An 18,233-nucleotide genomic window follows, 5' to 3' on the forward strand; every position below is an offset into this window, starting at 1 on the left:
CAACCTGCAGCTCCGGAGTTGGTGCCATCATGCGGGTTTTGGCTTCTACAACCACAATCTGCACTTCCATGAGAGAGGCGTTCTGGGATGAGATGGTCTTCATCTCTTTTCTAAAGGTAAGAGTCTGTTCTCTTACAGGTTGGCTGATCTCCTCCGAATGGCTTTAAACTAGGTTCACTGGGAGACAGGGAAGCAGAGAATAAGGAGAACCTAGGATCAGCGAGCCACGAGCAATGCACTGGATCAGCCCAGGTAAGCACTAATAAGCCCGATAGACATCAGGACAGGTGAGTACCAAGGGCACCCATCGCGGGGCTTAAATGTCTCTGCACTAATGCTAGGAGCACGGGGAATAAGCAGAAGAAACTTGCCCTCCTGCTTGCAAGCAACAACTTTGACCTGGTTGGACTAACTGAAACCTGGTGGGACCCTACTCATGATTGGGCAGTAGGCATCGAGGGTTACAGGTTGTACAGACAGGATAGAGCGAGGGAAAAAGTGTTGCTCTCTATGTTAAGAAGCAATATACATCTTCTATAATCAAGAAGGGATCAGAGGAGGGCCAAACTGAGGTACTATGGGTCAGGATACAAGGGGGGTGGGGGGAAAGGGACTTGGTAGTGCGGCTCTACTTTAGACTGCCACACCAGGAGGATAAGCTAGACCTGGAATTCTCCAGACAGCTCAAGATGCCCTCTTGGCTGAACAGGGAAGTCCAGGAAAGACTAAGAGCAAAGAAAGAGGTATACAGGCTGTGGAAACAAGGGGTAGCTACCAAGGAGGAGTATACCTCCCTGGCTTGCACTTATAGGGAATCAGTTAGGAAGGCCAAAGCAGGATTAGAACTTAGACTGACAAAAATTAAGGGCAACAAAAAGTCCTTCTTCAGGTATATAGGGCGCAAAAGGAAGGTGCAGGGTAGCAAATATTAATATTCTTCTGTGCTTATTGTAAAATAAATTAACAGAAGTACAAAAGCCTCCTTTCTACTCATTTTTAGTTAGATATTTTTACTCCCTGTGCTGTTATTCTAAACAATGCTTCAGGCACTGGCTATTGTCTTGTCAATAGAAATATATTCTTGATTCTAAACAAGTTTTACACACAATGCCCTTTTAAAAATATAAGCTATACGTGGGAAGTAATAATTTCCTTTATGTGTTTGTTCAAATTATGGCAGCAGGTATAATGAAAAAAATTCAATATCTCCAAAATGACAAAGAAGCCTCCACTATTTTAGGAGTTTTTGTCAAGCACGTATGAACAAATTACAGCAGTTACATGATTCAGATACTGAGAACAATTCCATTGTGTGTCAACAGGGGTGGAGTTTACAGCTGGCATGCCTCCTTTTTGAGATACAGTATAAAGGTTCAAGAAGCATACAGCACTCCTCACATTAACTGCCCTGAATATTGTGGGTCTTTAGCTATTTCATTTTTTTAAAAAGAAAAACAAAGCGAAACACCAATGGCATTTTCTACCCGAAGCTTTCACAGGAGCACAAGTTCCACTTTCCAGGCACCTGCACCCAGCCTAAACAGTTCGGCTTACAGGAAAATAGGTATTCAAAAGTATCAGGCACCTAGTGTCTATGGGGGAGCAGGTGGCTATGGAACCCGCATTTCTACCAGTACCAAATACGGAGGAGGCTTTGGAACTGGCTCTGGCAATACCTTTCAGTTCAATGCTATTGGTAATGACTTATTTGCTGGCAACGAGAAACTGACCATGCAGAATCTCAATGACCGTTTGGCTTCCTATCTGGAGAAGGTGCATTCTCTAGAAAAGACCAACTCCCAGCTTGAAAAGCAGATCAGAGGGTGGTATGCAACTAGCTCCTCAAGTACAAGACAAGACTACAGTCCATATTACAATACAATTGAAGAACTCCGAAACAAGGTAAGAGACCATATACTTGCCCATAGCTTTGTATCTGTAACGGTAGTTGGATTATTTGGGAAGGAAGAGAATCAATTAGTTGTAAAAAATATATTATTCAATCCCTGGTTGTCTTTTCATAGAGCATTAACCATTTAGCTTTGTCCCCTTATAGCCTGGTTAGTAAGGCAATTAACTTTGCATAGTTTATCTTGCTACAAAAAATGTATATGTATGTGTGTAACCTAACAGTTCAAAATCTGTCAAATGACTGACTTGATTCTTCTGTTACAGGTTCTATTAGGTGCTTTTAAGAAAAAAAAATAACAACAACACTTTAAACTTTCATATATAGCCTTCTACCTGTAGACTTCAAAGTACTTTCCACATAAGTTATCTTTTCTTTCTCATCTAGGTAAATTGAGGCACAGAGGAGTGAAATCATTTGTCCAAGGCTGTAGAGCCTGCCACATTAGTACAGAACCCATGTCTTTTGCATCCCAATAAATTGCCCCATTTAATGAGCCACATATAAATGGAACAAGGGAATATACAACTTTAAAATAATTTCCTCTGTGCTCTGTAACTCAAACAGTATACATTAAAATCTTTTTATTAATATACATTGCTCCAGAGGTGCTATGCAGACCTTTCAGGTTTTGAAAGTGCATGTCATAGCCTGTATAATAATAATAATAAAAATCCCTAAGTACTCAGTGACAAGTATAATTTCTTTCTAAGTACCAGTAAATGACCAAAAAAAAGATAAAGTGACAAGGATGCCATTTATACCTGCAAGAGGCAGGAAATTTTGAGTAAATAGTAAAATTCCTTTTTTTATTTATCTCAAATTGTCAATTACAAAACTTACACCTGCAGGTTTTATTTGTCAAGCTACAAAGGAGTGGATCAGAGATACCATTTCTATTATCTCTATGTACTGCATATGGGGGGTGAGGTTCATACCAAGCTTCCAGACTTTAACTTCATATTTTTATAGTTAATCTAATCTAATCTAATCTCTTATTCTGTCACACATGGACAAAGGTAAACAAACAGTATCTTGTTCCCTGGGAGTAACCATTTATTGAGGACATATAGCAAATCAAAGTTCTTTCTGTTTCATAACTCAGTCATTTTGTCACATAATTTCCCCTCTTTTCTTATTCAAAAAATTTATTTAAATTTTTGTATTTTGCTTTTGAATAAATAGTAACATTCTTTTTGAACTGCTAAATGTTTAGTAATGGAATATGTTTGACAATTTTGTATATTGTGCCCCTTGTTACCAAAATTAAAAATATCACATTTCATCAACATGGTCTATAACAGCAAAAGATCAGAAATACAGATTCTAGTTTAAAACTTGCTTTGAATTTTTTTTTAAATGTAGTACAATGTAGAGGTAGGGGGACGTAACTTTGGATGAAATCTATGAAGACATTTTACTTGCCTTTAGGTTATGTTTAATTACACATAAAAATAAGGTGCCTAGTCTCATAAAGGTGATCCAAAGAAGCAGTTTACACAGGCTCAATATATAGTTAGTGAGCAGAGACAGGCACCTTCAAAGGCTGTTTCATAAAATAGACAGTCCTGTGTCTGAACTCCTGCCACTCTTTCAAGTGTAGGTACCAGAAGCAGAGCTACAAGTTAGGTGCCTCTGTCTACTCGGGATTCAATGCCCAGAGTCCTCTTCTAAGGGCAGGTCCTAACAATACAGGGCTCATTCATTTTAAAATGCAGCAGCAGCATCAGTCTTCCTGATAATCCAAGGGTGCCCAAAATGTGGCTCAAGAGCTCAATGTAGGACAGGAGCCCCTTTGATGCAGCCCACCACCCAGAACTACCACTTCAAAATGGTCATGTAGAGGCACTACTTTAGGAACCCCTAATATAATTGTCTAGCGGTCAGAGAACTCACTGAGGAAATGGGAGACCCATGTTAGGCCCCCTCAACCTGAGGGCATTCAAACCATATTTCTCAGGAAAGTGCCATAATCACTAGATGAGAGGACACTCTGGGAGAGGGTACCCTTCACCTCTCCAAGTGAATTTGGGCCACTGAGGAACCAAGAATGTAAGATCGTAAGAATCATTGAGCCAAAAGGAGAAGAAGCTTGAACCTGTAGTCAGGTTAAGGTACTCTACTGGGAGCAAGAAGACCTGGGTTTTGGTCCCTGCCCCCTGTACTCTTTATGCACTTAACATTAGAAAAATCATTGGATAAAAAAAGAAATAATTCATGGAGCAGAGACTGGATATCCTATATTAGGAAATCCTGCAAAAGCCCCAGCTCTTTGGTATCTACTGTATTTGAAAGGCAAAAATGTCAACTGCATCTGAGATCTAGAGAACCGTAGCAGTAAGAGCTTAGCAGTGTCTTGAGACAGGAAAAAACACCGGAGGCAAGAAATCCACATGCACTGAAACATCATTCGCATATACACACCCTCACATTCTTTGCATTTTTCTATTTTGTTTTGTATTTCATTCCTTGTCTTTCAAAATTTAGTTTTCTCCTTCCCTCTTTCACCATCCCCTTCCTCTTCCTTATATTCTTTCTCTCTTTCCTCCTCTCCTTTTTTCTGCTGAATTTTCTTAAGCAGTTATCAGCAATGTATGGTCTGTGGGCCAGATCTGACCCACGGGTACATTAGAACCAGCCCATGGAGCTGCAAGTCTTTGCCTGTGTGCATGCCCACTCTAGAGCTGAGCAGTGAGAAGCTGTGCTAGGGTTGGGGAGGTGGAAGTTGTGCCTATGCCCCCTATCCTGCCCCACCCCCAAGACTGTAGCATGGGCACAGCTTCCAACTGGAGGGGAGCTGCAAAGGGGCCAAGGACTGGGAACCTGTGCCTGCACTACTGCCCAGATCCACTGTGGCTGGAAGCTGCACTGCATCTGGGAAGATGGGGACTGGGAGGAGCTGTGCCAATGTAGATGCAGCTCCCAGTTGTGTGGCTCCAGCAGGGGCATAAGGAAACACCACCCCACCATGGCTGCCATGCTGCCTCAGCCACCTGATCTGTGCCAGACTGAGGCTGAGTTGTTTCAGCCCATGGCATGAAAAATGGTGCTGGCTTCTGTTCTTAAGCATTTTCAAAAAGTCCCTTCAATCCATCTTCCCTTCTCATTCTCCTCCAAGTCAGAGTCCAAACCCCTAAATCTTTTTCTGTCTTCCTACTAACTCCAGTTCTGAAATGTATAAAGCGGAACAAGGAAAAATATCAAAATATCACTTGGTATTCCTTGCAGAGACAGAACTACACTATTTGGACCATAACAAAAAATATAGAAGTCTAAATTTAGGGACTCTTTTTTCTTAATCAGGCCATGCTTCTGTCATTTATGGTACAGCATCAATTATCCAGAAGTCAGTTAGCCAGGAAGTCAATTAATTAGAAGGTTTTGTATTAACACAGCCAGCAGCCAGGTTATACTTGTTGGTGTGACAACTGTGCTTTGTTTACTTACTTGTGCTTGAGATTTTACATTTCCCAGTACTGTATATTCATTCGTGGTTGTTTTTTTTAATATTTGCTGTACTGTATAGTAATTAAAGTGCATTTCAAGACTTTATATTGTAGTTTTTGATTATCTGGAAAACTGATTATCCTGAATGATGGTGACACTAATTACTCTGGATAACTGATGTTCTACTGTACCTCATGGAAAATGCACAGGCAGTTCTAGATAAAATAGAGCACTGTCAAAGGATAATGCGGTCTCCCTGCTTTCTAACTATTCTGACACACTTATTTCTTGGTTTAAAAGCCAAGAGTAAAGAGTTTCTGACAATATCCCACACGTCTTATACCAAAGACCTGATGCAAAACTAGAGCCAGTTTTTCTGAAATACCATCTGAGAAGTGTGTAGTTGCTTTCCAGATTTGCATGAAAGTGTGAAAATATATACCCTATTTTTATGTATGCACAGCAGTACTCCTTGTGTGCATACCCATCCAGATTATGGGGGTATGGTAGATATTTTACCAATGCAAATTGGTCTGCTGCAAAAGTGCTTGGAGTTTTTCAAAACTCAATCCCTTAATTATTCCATCTGGCATTTGTTCAGGAAATACAGTAAGAATTTCTCACTTTCATGACTTATCTGTCTGCTTTTGGATCAGCTAAAAGAATCAATCTAGCTATGAGCTATATAGCCTTCCCATGTTTAAACTCACAGGAAGAGAACATAGAGAACCAATTCATTCCACTCCATAGAAAACTGGTTTGTGCCAGGCAATGCATATAGCCCTGTAAAACAGCGACAGGTCGCTCTTGATGTTCCAAATGTTTAGGATCTCTGGTATTTTGTGAAATAACCTCACCTCCCTACACAGCTCCACTCCCTCCCTCAAGGAGATAAGAACTGGTGCTCTTGCTTGCTTCTATCAGCACTCTCTGCCAACCAATAGCATAACAATGGGTGAGTGAGTGGGGCACAAGCCCCAGGCACTACCAAGTGGGGGAGGGAGGGGTTGGAGCCCAGGATGGAACTAGGAGTATTCCTCATTTTCTTGTTCATTTCTTCTCTCCCAGTCCCTGCACCTTACCTGGAGCAGCTTCAGCTGCAGCAGGGTGGGAGGGCTTAACAACAGCACCAGTGCACAGTGTAGGAGCCGTACCCAAAGTCTTACTGTTGCAGGAGGGAGATGTCTCCTTCACTTTTGCCACCAAAAAACTGGTGTTTACATGGCTGCTCAACACAATAGAATGGCAAAAAAGACAGCACCCCCGCTCTACAGCTCTGACTGCTTCTTCCTAGACAGTAGTACCGGCCAGTTATGGTTCTGCTATCGCACTGTAATCTTCCAGTGCTTCCAAGTTTAAGGTTATATAGACTGGTTTTCCTGGCTCCATGCTTACAAGCTTTGCTGCCTACAAAGCTTTAAACACAGGTTCCGAGGAAAGGGAGAAAGGCCCCAAGAGCCCTACTCTGTCCTTCTACTGCTTAAGGAATTTCTTCTTTTCGCTTGGATTTGCTTGTCTGCACACCATAAAGCTAAGTGGAGTAGACACACCCATATAACAGGTTCCTTGGAAAACAGACCAATCTGATTATTGGGATTTATTAAATATTTTGCAATGTCATACAGAGATATTATTTAAGATTTACATATATGTTTGGTTTAACTCCAAATCAACTGCCAATCTATCATCTTCTGAGCAACCATTCTTTTCCAGATTGGTGCTGCACAACTGGAAAATGCCCGGCTCATTTTACAGATTGACAATGCCAAGCTAGCTGCTGATGACTTTAGAATGAAGTAAGTTCTACAAGCATTTAATAAGATCCCTTCCCTACTCTGGACATTGAAGCTCCTAGAAGGCCAGCTCAGTCCGAAAACAAAGAAGAGTTTTATGAACGGACTTGAACAGTAAGACTTAATGACTGCATTCCATAAATCATGTTACTATGCCATTCCCACGAAAGACTACACATGCCTTTTATATTTACTTAGACATTTGTATATGTTGGCATTTTAAAAAGTTATTGAACTTAAAATTCCAAATTAAACTTTTTGTCACCAAAATGTTAAGAAAAAGGTAACTACAGATGGGTCAAACATTTATGTTGGGATGATGCCAGAATCAGTTTTATTTTCCAGGTATGAGAGTGAGCTAGCCATCAGACAAGGGGCAGAAAATGATACTGCTGGACTGCTCAAAGTCATTGATGACTTGACCTTGACAAAGGCAGACTTAGAGTCACAGGTCGAAGGTATGACTGAAGAGCTGGCTTTCCTCAAGAAAAACCATGAGGAGGCAAGTATAACAGACCAACTCATTTACAGTCCATTTTTCCCCTTCACTGAAATACACAGAACATTTGGCACACACAAATGTCATTAGGAATAAAGAAAATGACATGGCTATTCTGAAACAAAGAAGTCTTAGTATTGAATTATTTCAGGACAGATATTCATAAGCCATGCATTACATAGGGCCCCTGATTTGAGTAGCACCTGTCAATTCAGGGTGGCTAATAGCTTCTGTAGAGCATCTGTAACTGTGCCCTGGATTTTGCTCCCCAAAAAATGAGAACTTCACAGAGGAACAATACTTCCTGTGCTAGGACCTGAGGCACTCTGATGAGTATTGAACACACTCTAGGATGCAAGAGGAGTTGACTACGGCAAAGCTCAGCCTTTGCAATGCTTGGAAGAGCTTTTGTAAACAGGTTGGACTGATGCTAGGGGGATAAGCTAAGGGATTTCTAATGTGAATGATCAGTGGGTTAGGGATAGTGGGTAGGTTTGGAGGTGGGAATAAGCAGCAGTATAGACTTTGTGGCTTGGGAAAATAAGGTGAAACCGTTTTCCTTTAAGGAAGATCTTTGGTTTTATCAATCACCACTAAATATAAAAGATGGCTGGGAGCCAAGACTCTCACACTCTCTGATTCACAGTGGGTGTGTCTACATAAGATGCTACTGTGGAGTGGTTACTGTGCATTTATTTAGTACTTGTATAAGCAAGGACTAAAGAGATGTGTAGTAGGGCTGGATCCAGATATGCAGGCATGTGCGGTTTGTGATGCTGCAAACTTATTTGCAGTGCCACAAACCATATAAGTTGCACATTAAATTAGTGCTGCTAATTTGCAGTGCCAGGGCAAAATTTGCTATCAGGATTTCCCAGTAGTTAAAAAAAGAAAAGCTGGGGGAAAAAACATCACAAACCATGCCGAAGTGGTGAGTGCTGAGACAAATGCAGAGATGGGGGATCAGACAGCCCAGGGCTGCCTGCTCCTCCTGCCCAGGGCTGCCTGCTCTCCTGCCTCTGCACACTGTGAAGCCCCCATGCTGAGGCACCCTGCGCCCCAGCCAGCCACTCCACGGCTCCGCAGTAGAGCTCCCATGCTGAGACACACAGAGATGGAGGAGCCCTGTGTCACCCACAATGCAATCCAGTGTCACCCAAGGCTGACTGATCAATCCCCTGTCTTGAGGCACACTGTGCCCCAGTCAGGCATGGAGTGGCTAGCTAGGGCACAGGTGCCTCAGCACGGGGCTCCACAGAGCACGAAGATGGAGAAGCAGGAAGCCCTAGGCTGCTTGCTCCCCCATCTCCACATGCCACTCCGCAGCTGGCCAGGGTGCCTTACCCTGTGCTGTATCCAACACCCCCTGCTCCCAGCTGCAGCATATGGAGCAGTGGGACAATGCATTCCACTGCAAAGCACATGGACGCTGGGGTACAAAGTAGCAACAAATTTGTGCTGCTACTATTTGTGCTGCTGTAAAGGCAGGCATCTGCTCGTGTGGACCTGGCCTAAATGGAATTACTGCACAGTAGTACCAGCAAATGTTTTTTAAGTGCTGCTACTGTGCAGTAGCCTAATAACACTGCACAGTAACATATTAGCACTGTCCGTGCTGCAATGCACTACTGCTCAGTATTATTAGGCTACTGCACAGTCAGAGTCTCATGTAGACGCGCTGTGTACAGCTCTAAGGCCACAGTGTCAAAGATGTGGCCTACAGACTGGAACTGCCCCACAGAATCCTATGATCCAGCCCATAGTGCTGCCTGTAGATGATGGGGCCAGTGTGTGATGCACATAGCACGCAGGGCTAGAGCCAGCACACCTGCTTGAAGCAACCTGCAGGCAAGTCCAGGGTGCACACTGCATGTGATATCTGCACTGAGCCAGCTCTGCACTGGATTTGGCATGTGGGGCCAGTCTCTAGGTCTAATCTGGCCTGAAGACTGGCTCCACACCCCTCATCTGGCTTGCGGGGCCAGACAGGTTTGATCCCCTGCTCTAAGGAAATCGCCTAACTTCTGTTTTGCACTTTCCCTTGCTACAAAGTGAGCAAAACAGACAGACCCTAGAAATAACTAATAAAGTAAAGCAATTGAGATTCACTGAGATAAGATGCTAGTTAAGAACTATGAATTAGTTTTATGACTTCATTTTTTATGCATTTTGATTTATTTCTTAATTTCTGATTTACATGATTGCATGTTTTGCCTATTTAGTATTAATTACTATAGAAGGTCTACAACTCTATTTTTTTAACTTTTTCTTAAGGAAGTTGACAGGCTGAGAAAACAACTGGGTGGCACAGTGAATGTAGAAGTGGATGCTGCTCCAAGTATTGATCTTGCCAAGATTATGGAAAACATGAGGCAGCAATATGAAAGCATGGCACAAAAAAATCGTCAAGAGGCCAAAGACCGGTTTGATAGACAGGTAAACTCTCACTGCATAAACATCACCACAGAAAGGAGATCATTCAGAGTTTAAAATCCATCTTCTTTTCCCTCCTTGATATTTCAGACAGAAGAACTGAACCAGGTAGTAGCTGTCAACACTGAACAACTGAACTCCAAAAAAACTGAGATCACAGACCTGAAGCGGACCTTCCAGAGCTTGGAGATAGAACTACAGTCCCAGCTTAGCATGGTAAAGCTTAACTAATATTTAACATAAAGAACTCCTTAACACATAATCAGGTAGATAAATAGAAGAACTTCACAGGCTTTTGATGTAATATAATATTAAAACACAAAATAAGTCATCTTGAATAACACAACTCCTAAAGTTGTCTATTATTTCACTGTCTGTAGAAAAAAGCTTTAGAAGACACCTTGGCTGAAACTGAAGCACGCTATGGTTCACTACTAGCCCAGATCCAGGCTGCAATTGGCAATGTAGAGGGACAGCTGGTACAGGTCCGAGCTGACATGGAGCGTCAGAACAATGAATACAATATTCTCCTAGATGTAAAGACCCGTTTGGAGATGGAGATTGCCACGTATCGTCACCTCCTGGAAGGAGAGGATATTGGGTGAGGAACTCAATACAAATGCAGTTTATCTTTCAATTTACCATTATATGAAGTCAGTAAAAATTGCAAATACTCTATATAATAATGGCTATCACAGTGAAGAGAGGAAAGAGGACAGAGGACAAATGAAGACTTATATGTGTATCCAACAGAAAAAACAAACAAAAAAACACTCTATTGGTGGTGTGGTAGTCTCATTCTGGGTCACACCAAGCTGAATTCAAGTCATACAAGTAAAATGATTGTGTATGGTATTCTAAAGTAGAAACATTTTCTAGGTGTTTTAGTTTTCTCATTTTTTTAAAACTTCAGAAATGAAAATAACTTTCTCTCCTTCCCCTCCCCGCACAACAATAATAGTGAAACTACCAATTATAAATATAATTGCTATTCATGGTAACTCTCCAATTTTGAACTCTAGCAATAGACAATTCAGTATCTAAAGCAACCTGGTTGGTAGCACAAAAGAACCTTTAACCACTCTTTGCATAACTTCATGGGCAGTGAAGATGGGGAGAGATTGGCACTTTGGCTAGGGACAGACACTCAAAAATTGAGCCTGAATTGATTCAATCCTTGCAGGTTACTCTAACCTGCCTGGGTTGAACCAGTTTGCAGCTAAACAGACATTCCCTCTGGACTGAAGAAATACAGGTACATGCCTGCAGTAGCTCAGACTAGAAGCTAGGGGGGCACTAGATTAGCCCTCCCTTCCCTTCCACAGGACACTCTGATTAGGGAGGGGTGTAAACTCCGATTCTGCTTGCACTGTCCCAGGCTTTTTTCCACTTACTGCTCAAGGGGCGGGAATGTTGCCAGACCCCAGCCCTGAGCTAGCATTCTGAGGCAAAGAGTGTGTGTGCAGTGCATGCATCTGCTGATGATACTGAGCTTTTCATTCTCCCTTTCCCTGCTTCTTCATACTGTCTGCAAACCTGAAAGTCGAGGGAGCCAGTAGGGGGCTGATAACACAGCATTTATCAGCCCATCGACAAAACAAAAGCCTCTCTCATTAGTTAAAGCTCTTCTTAAACAGCTTTTTCCAAGGAAAGAATGGAGGGACATTACCAGCTGACCTGCTGATTAGCTCCAAAAAGACCTAAGCGAACACTGTTCTGTCTGCCTGTCCCAGTGAAATTGGAGATGCACGCACACAGACACCTCTCAGCATTAGCTAGCGTACCACATGCCTAGGGTCCATGGGGCTGGGGTCAGTGCTGTGGGAGCTGGAAGGGAGTGAAGGAGGGGGGATTCCTGCTTGAGCAGGGAGTGGCAAGGAGGGGAGCCAGGCAGACTCTGCTGTGCCTGAGGTCTCTACTAGAACTTTGGCTAGGGAGCAGAGAGGCGGAGCCAGGCCTGTTCTCTGGAGCAGAGAGCACAGCCCAGCCCAGGGCTGGAAAGCATCTGGGATGCTGGAGGACTCTGGTTTAACTTAAATCTGGCAGAGGTCTGGGACAGACATTGCATAAACTGGTTTGACCCAAATCAATTAAGACTGATACTACATTCAATCATATTTATCTTAAACTAGTTTCAGCCATTTTGAAACTGGTTTATGTGCGCTGAATTTATGTTCTGTTACAAGTTTAAACCAGTTTCTGATCACTTAAATCGGTTTACGTGTAATGTCTGTCCCTAGCCTTTGTGAGAGGGTCTGCAAGCAATGTCACTCTACTGTCCATATTTCATAAATAGTGGATACAAAGCAGTCTGCAGCTGCGTCTGCTTCTCCCTAAGACCTGAACAAGGGCAATATGGTCTCAATTTGTCAAATCTCTCCCCCAACTATACAGTTTATGCAATACAAGATATCACAAAAAAAACTCTTGCCTGTCATACAGTTCCTGGACCATCATGGTTACAGCAACATTCTAACCCAATTTCTTCAATGTAATTAATACGATTTATTTACAAGGCATATTCTATTCATATTTTTAACAGAAGTCGTCAATCAGAGTTATCTAAAGCAGAGTATGAGAAAGGTATGTCATCTAAAGTTTTATTTTAATGTTTTTTATATTTGGTTGCTGCTAATTAGAATGCTATAAATTGATTAGGTTGATGTAAAATATTTGCTCAGAAGCAGATACGCACTCAGTGGAAATCTTATGGCAAAACTGCCAGTTCAGCTGAATGAATATGTAACCCTCAATGCGTGCCTACAGGTGCATTTAAGCATGCCTAAATGTAATGCGCATTAACTTAACGTGCATTAAGTGGGTTTAGGCAGGTGTCTATATGTGCAGGCATTAAAACATATTAATGGTGTGTGTGGACTGACTTGGGACTAAAGTTAGTCCCAAGTCAGTCCACACACACACCGTTAATGCACTTTAAATGCATCTACACATGCGTTAATGTGCTTTAATTATTCATGCCTAAATTTGATATCTACATTAGCAGGTACAGGTTTCCCTCATTTTATGCTGTATATGTGTTCCTGGAAAACTGCGCATAACTCAAATTCACATAAAGGGAACCCACTTTACAATGTAACAAATAGGGGTACATTCCAAGACCTCAACTGTACTGACCCCCAGACCCATTTCTACCACTTTTACAAGACATTTTTGGTACTTACCAACAGCAAACAGTACACACAAGCACAGGGTGGTGGTGAATATTACCATAATGGGGATGGCAAATACAGAAACATGTGTCACAGACAACAAGCAAGGAGCACAGATTCACGCAGGAGACTATACAGGTTTTCCTCCCTTTATGCTGTACATGCATTCCTAGAAAACAGCACATAACTTGAATTCACATGAAGGAAACCCACTTTACAATGTAACAAATAGGGATACATTCTAAGACCTCAACTGTATTGACCTTCAGAATAATTTACCACTTTTACAAGAAATGTTGGTACTCACCAACAGCAGACAGTATACACAAACACAGGGCACTATCATAATGGGGATGGCAACTACAGAAATGTGTCACAGACAACAAGCGAGGAGCACAGATCCACACAGGAGACTATATTTGGTGTCTGTCACTCCCACAATACACTGCACAAAGCAGCTGACTGTGAGCTTCCACCGCACCAATCGCATAAGAATGCTTCACATATAACAATTTTTTGGTATAAGAAGGCTCATCACATAAGAGCAAATTAATACATACAGAACCTGCATAAAGCAAGGGTACCCTGTATCAAATTTAGGTGCGATTAGCCCCAAATTGCCATTTTTAAAGGACATTAAGGGCACGCACATGTAGACGTGTGACCTAATGCAGCTTAAATTTAGGCTAATGCACCTTAAAGCATCTCATGTAGACACACCCTCAGTGTACTAAAATGTTCCTATTTAAAGCTCCTTAAGCCTAAACTGCCTGTGCTGAACTGAAGCCACAAAATGGTCAGTAGGAAGAAAGTCTAACTCAACCCAATGTTCAGGATAAATTTAAGGGTAATGTAGGTGTTCAGTGAATAGAGAAACCATATTGCACAAACCAGGAAAGAAAGATCCTCTGAACCAAACTGTTTTTTGAAAATGCTGCCTCTGCAAATACACACTTGTGAAACTGATGCCTCGTGCTGCTGATCTATTTTTAGAAGTCTACCTAACTCAAGGAGGCAGCAGGCTGATTTCACATGGAGATCACTGGGGCTTGCTGCCATTTTTGTGGGCTGATCATAGTGCCACCCCCCCCACCTCTGATTGGCCAAAGAGTCCCAATGGCCCCACCCCTCACCACTGACCCTCTCTGAGGGCTGTCCATCATGTGGCTCTGTCCCTTGCTGCTAATTGGTGGAGGGGGCAGGGCCGCACAACAAGCAGACCTCTCAGCCAATTCACCATGAGGGGCAGGGGCAGCAACCATCTTGGCCTCCACTTTGTGTGGGCAGGACATTTTCTTCACTAGTACTTTCTTTTCAAGTTTGAAGACCTGGCTGGAATGATTTAGCTGGGTCTGGTCCTGCTTTGAGCAGGGGGTTGGACTAGGGGGTTCCTTCCAACCCTCATTTTGTATGGTTCTATAAAAGATATCACCAAAAACCTCTTGTTCTTAACATATTTCCTGCACCATCAGGGCTACAGCAAAACTCCAATACATTTATACCCTAAGCCAAAACTCGGTATCTAGCACATTACAATAAATGACATTTTCCTTTATAAAGCTGATCTTAAATTTAAGGACAAAACCATACACGATAAGTTATTTAACCTCTTTTCTTTTCATATGTACTTCAAACATCAGAAGAAAGTGCTAGCGAAGAAAATGTTAACAATGATTACTATTTTAATACGCAATGCTTTCAATTAACTCTGTCTCATTTTATTTCCAGAAATAAATAAAATTAGAAAAATCAAGACAGTTGTTGAGGAAGTGGTTGACGGCAAAGTTGTCTCTTCCAAAGTTAAAGAGATTGAAGAGAAGATGTAAGTGGCAGCAGGAAGGATATGCCTCCAAGCTTCTCAGAGTGATGGCAACAATTATATGATTAAACAAACAGTCCAAGCCAGGTCCCCCTGAAGTCAATGGGAGGTTGAAAAATCCCCAGGTTATGCACTGGGAAAATGTGCTTTTCCTTTGTTTTTGTCTATTAATCATAATATTTTTTTTTAAATTTGCATCCCTAAGTTACAAAGCACAAATATCTGTTAAAACCTTTTTATTTACAAGGTGACTGGCAAGTTTCTTAAAGAATGAGGGCTATTCAGTATTTGAGATAAGGTGTATACTATACTGTTATACAGAAATCCATAATTAATTCTAGGGTAGCTAGGAATTGGTCATTAAATTTATATTACATATCAGACTTTTTAATTTAAATTAAATTGATTTTATTTTTAAAATTAAATTTGCTTAATATTAAAATAGATATTTGGCAGCCTAGCCTACCACTTGAATTTAATTTAGAAAATATTTAAATTATATTTTATGCTGTAACATTTTTGAAGAACCTCAAATATCAAAACAGGAACCATAGTTTGTTGAAGTCCTGAAAAGAATCAGTCTCTTCTGCAAGAGCAGGAGTTTTCTTATATTTTTTTCCTACTAGTTCAGCTTAGTGTCTCTTTAATTCAAAGTTCAGAAACAGACTGAGCACTAAAAAGGCTGGGAAGCATGTTTTCCTTTTCTGGTCTATGAATAAAAACAAGATTCTTCTAAAACTTTAAAGGACATGAATAAAAAACAATCAGTTCAATTCACAGCTACAGATAATAGTGTACTTTCCTTGTTGAATATATCAATTAGTTTTAAAAGAAAAACGTGTTTTGATTCTCTTTTTCTCTTATGTATCTAGTACACTTAAATTGATCTTATTTAACTAAAATAAAAGTTCTAAAATGCTGGTCTTGAATATTTTCAGTTGAATTTCAATTTTCATCCAAATAGAGCTTTAAATAAACTGAGTAAAAATAATTATTATCCAGTAAATACTGGAAAATAAAAGTAAAAGTGTCATACTAAGTTAAATGATTTTATATAGATAGTGCACACTCTTTCTATTAACAAAAAGAAGTAATGTATCTGGAGTACTGGTAGATGCTACATACTTGGTTGCAAAGCTCATGTTTGAATTGTTAATCAAAGAGAATTCACAGCTCTTTAGGAAAATAACTAAAATGTATAAAGGCAGCACACAATTAAAACTGATTATTTGAAGCAAAGTTTCCAAATATCATGATTCAAAACAACATAGATCACTCTGATTTAAATCAATCCAGCCTATTATTTATGTTTATTTTAATGGGATGCATATTCTATTCTTTTTATTATGATTTTTCTAAGAGTAACTAACAGGTAATTTTCAGTAATGTGTAACTAGTGTGTAGAAGCAGAATATTTATCCTAAAACTTCATAAATAAGAGTGACCATGGAAATAAAAAGGATTTAACAGGCTATGCCTTCTCTGTAGTTTAAAGTATTATTAAATCTCTCTTACTTTCTCTTTGTACTTCTGTAATTTGTGGTGCATTCGTATCTTGCATTCTTATAGTATATATAATGTTGATCCCTGTTTTGATGTCTGCCTGTTTTTTACAGTCATTCACCTGATTGATATCACAACATGTTAAACCAGGGGGCAACAACCTTTCCCCAATGTACGCCATTCTTTGTGACCCAGCCTCCTGCCACTGGCTGCAAGTCTCTGTCCCTTGGAACAGCCAGCTGCCTGGAGTTACCTCAGCGCTGATCCCCATCCCTGCTGCAGCAAGGGGAAACAGATGTGGCAGAGCAGCAAGCTCCTAATTCCCCATGTTGAATCAGATATTTGCAGCCAGATCAGATTTCTTTCACGGGCCAGATCCAGCCCCTGGGTATGGACAGATGTAAGATCTGGAGGACTTCAAAATGCAGCTGCTCATATCCTTCCCTTAAAAATGAAATATAGATCACTCCTTTCATTTAAAAGACAGAAAATTCAGCCCCCATCCCCATTTTTGTCCAATTGCTTAGTGGTATAACCGCTCAGCCAGGATGTGGGAGACTGCCTGAGATGACTCAAATTCACATGTCATACCTCCTAGGAAAGTACTCTAACCACCAGGTTATAGGCTACAGAATGTGGGGAGGGGAGAAAGGCAACCAGACTTTTATCACATCCTATTAAAGATACTTCATTCTGTAGAAAAGAAATCAACTTTAATTGACTCATGCAAAAAGCAAGTGTGAACATGTCTCTAGCTAAGTTAAGGCACTTATATAGGTAGTCATCTGGGTTGGGGAGTGGGAAGTCCTGTGTCCCTGTATTTTAGATTAAACAGTCACTAGGCACGTTTATACATGCAATTAATGCAAAGCAATAAACTCCAGCACTTATTGCTCTGGAGTTTATTGCTCCCTGGAATGCTATTTGAACATGCGCCTGGACTACAGCTTGTTGAACCGGGTCAGAGCAACCCTGGCTGACAGAAGCCCCTAGGAGTCAGCATGCCAGCCTGGGGCTGCTCTCCCAGCTCAATGTGCTATGGAGGGGCTGACTGGGGCACGAGAGTGCTTCAGTGCATGGCTAGCCAGCAGGCACCCCTCACACTGTATCACGGAATCATAGAAAATTAGGGTTGGAAGGGACCTCAGGAGGTCACCTAGTCCAACCCCCTGCTCAAAGCAAGACCTTCCCCAACCAGATCATCACAGTCAAAGCTTTGTCTAGCTGGCTTTTGATTGCCTCCAAGGATAGAGCTTCCACCACCTCTCTGGGTAACCTGTTCCAGTGTTTTACTACCTTGCTAGTGAGAAAATTCTTCCTAATATCTAACCTAAACTTCCCTTGCTGCAACTTGAGACCATGGCTCCTTGTTCTGTCGTCTGCCACCACTGAGAATAGTCTAGCTCCATCCTCTTTCAAAACCCCCTTCAGTTAATTGAAGGCTATTAAGTCCCCTCTGAGTCTCCTCTTCTTTAGACTAAATAAGCCCAGTTCCCTCAGTCTTTCCTCATAAGTCATAACCCCCGACCCCCTAACCATTTTTGTCACCCTGTGCTGGACTCTCTCCAATTTGTTCACATCCTTTCTGTAGTGGGGGGCCCAAAACTGAACTCAGTACTCCAGATATGGCCTCATCAGTGCTGAATAGAGGGGAATAATC

The 18,233-nt window shown here is 41.4% G+C and overlaps 1 protein-coding gene across 1 annotated transcript; it reads left to right on the top strand.

Annotated features, from left to right (window-relative positions):
- The first annotated feature begins 1,288 nt into the window (after positions 1-1,288).
- On the top strand, positions 1,289-16,660 carry KRT20 (keratin 20). The gene is made up of 8 exons (XM_014604689.3): positions 1,289-1,902; positions 7,070-7,152; positions 7,495-7,651; positions 9,923-10,084; positions 10,172-10,297; positions 10,462-10,682; positions 12,624-12,664; positions 14,980-16,660. Exons 1-8 carry the CDS (start codon positions 1,471-1,473, stop codon positions 15,075-15,077), a joined length of 1,320 nt encoding a protein of 439 aa, XP_014460175.3. The 5' UTR covers positions 1,289-1,470; the 3' UTR covers positions 15,078-16,660.
- Positions 16,661-18,233: the final 1,573 nt, after the last annotated feature.

Source organism: Alligator mississippiensis, chromosome 4 (assembly GCF_030867095.1).
Source record: "Alligator mississippiensis isolate rAllMis1 chromosome 4, rAllMis1, whole genome shotgun sequence".
In the NCBI taxonomy this organism is placed as follows: domain Eukaryota; kingdom Metazoa; phylum Chordata; order Crocodylia; family Alligatoridae; genus Alligator; species Alligator mississippiensis.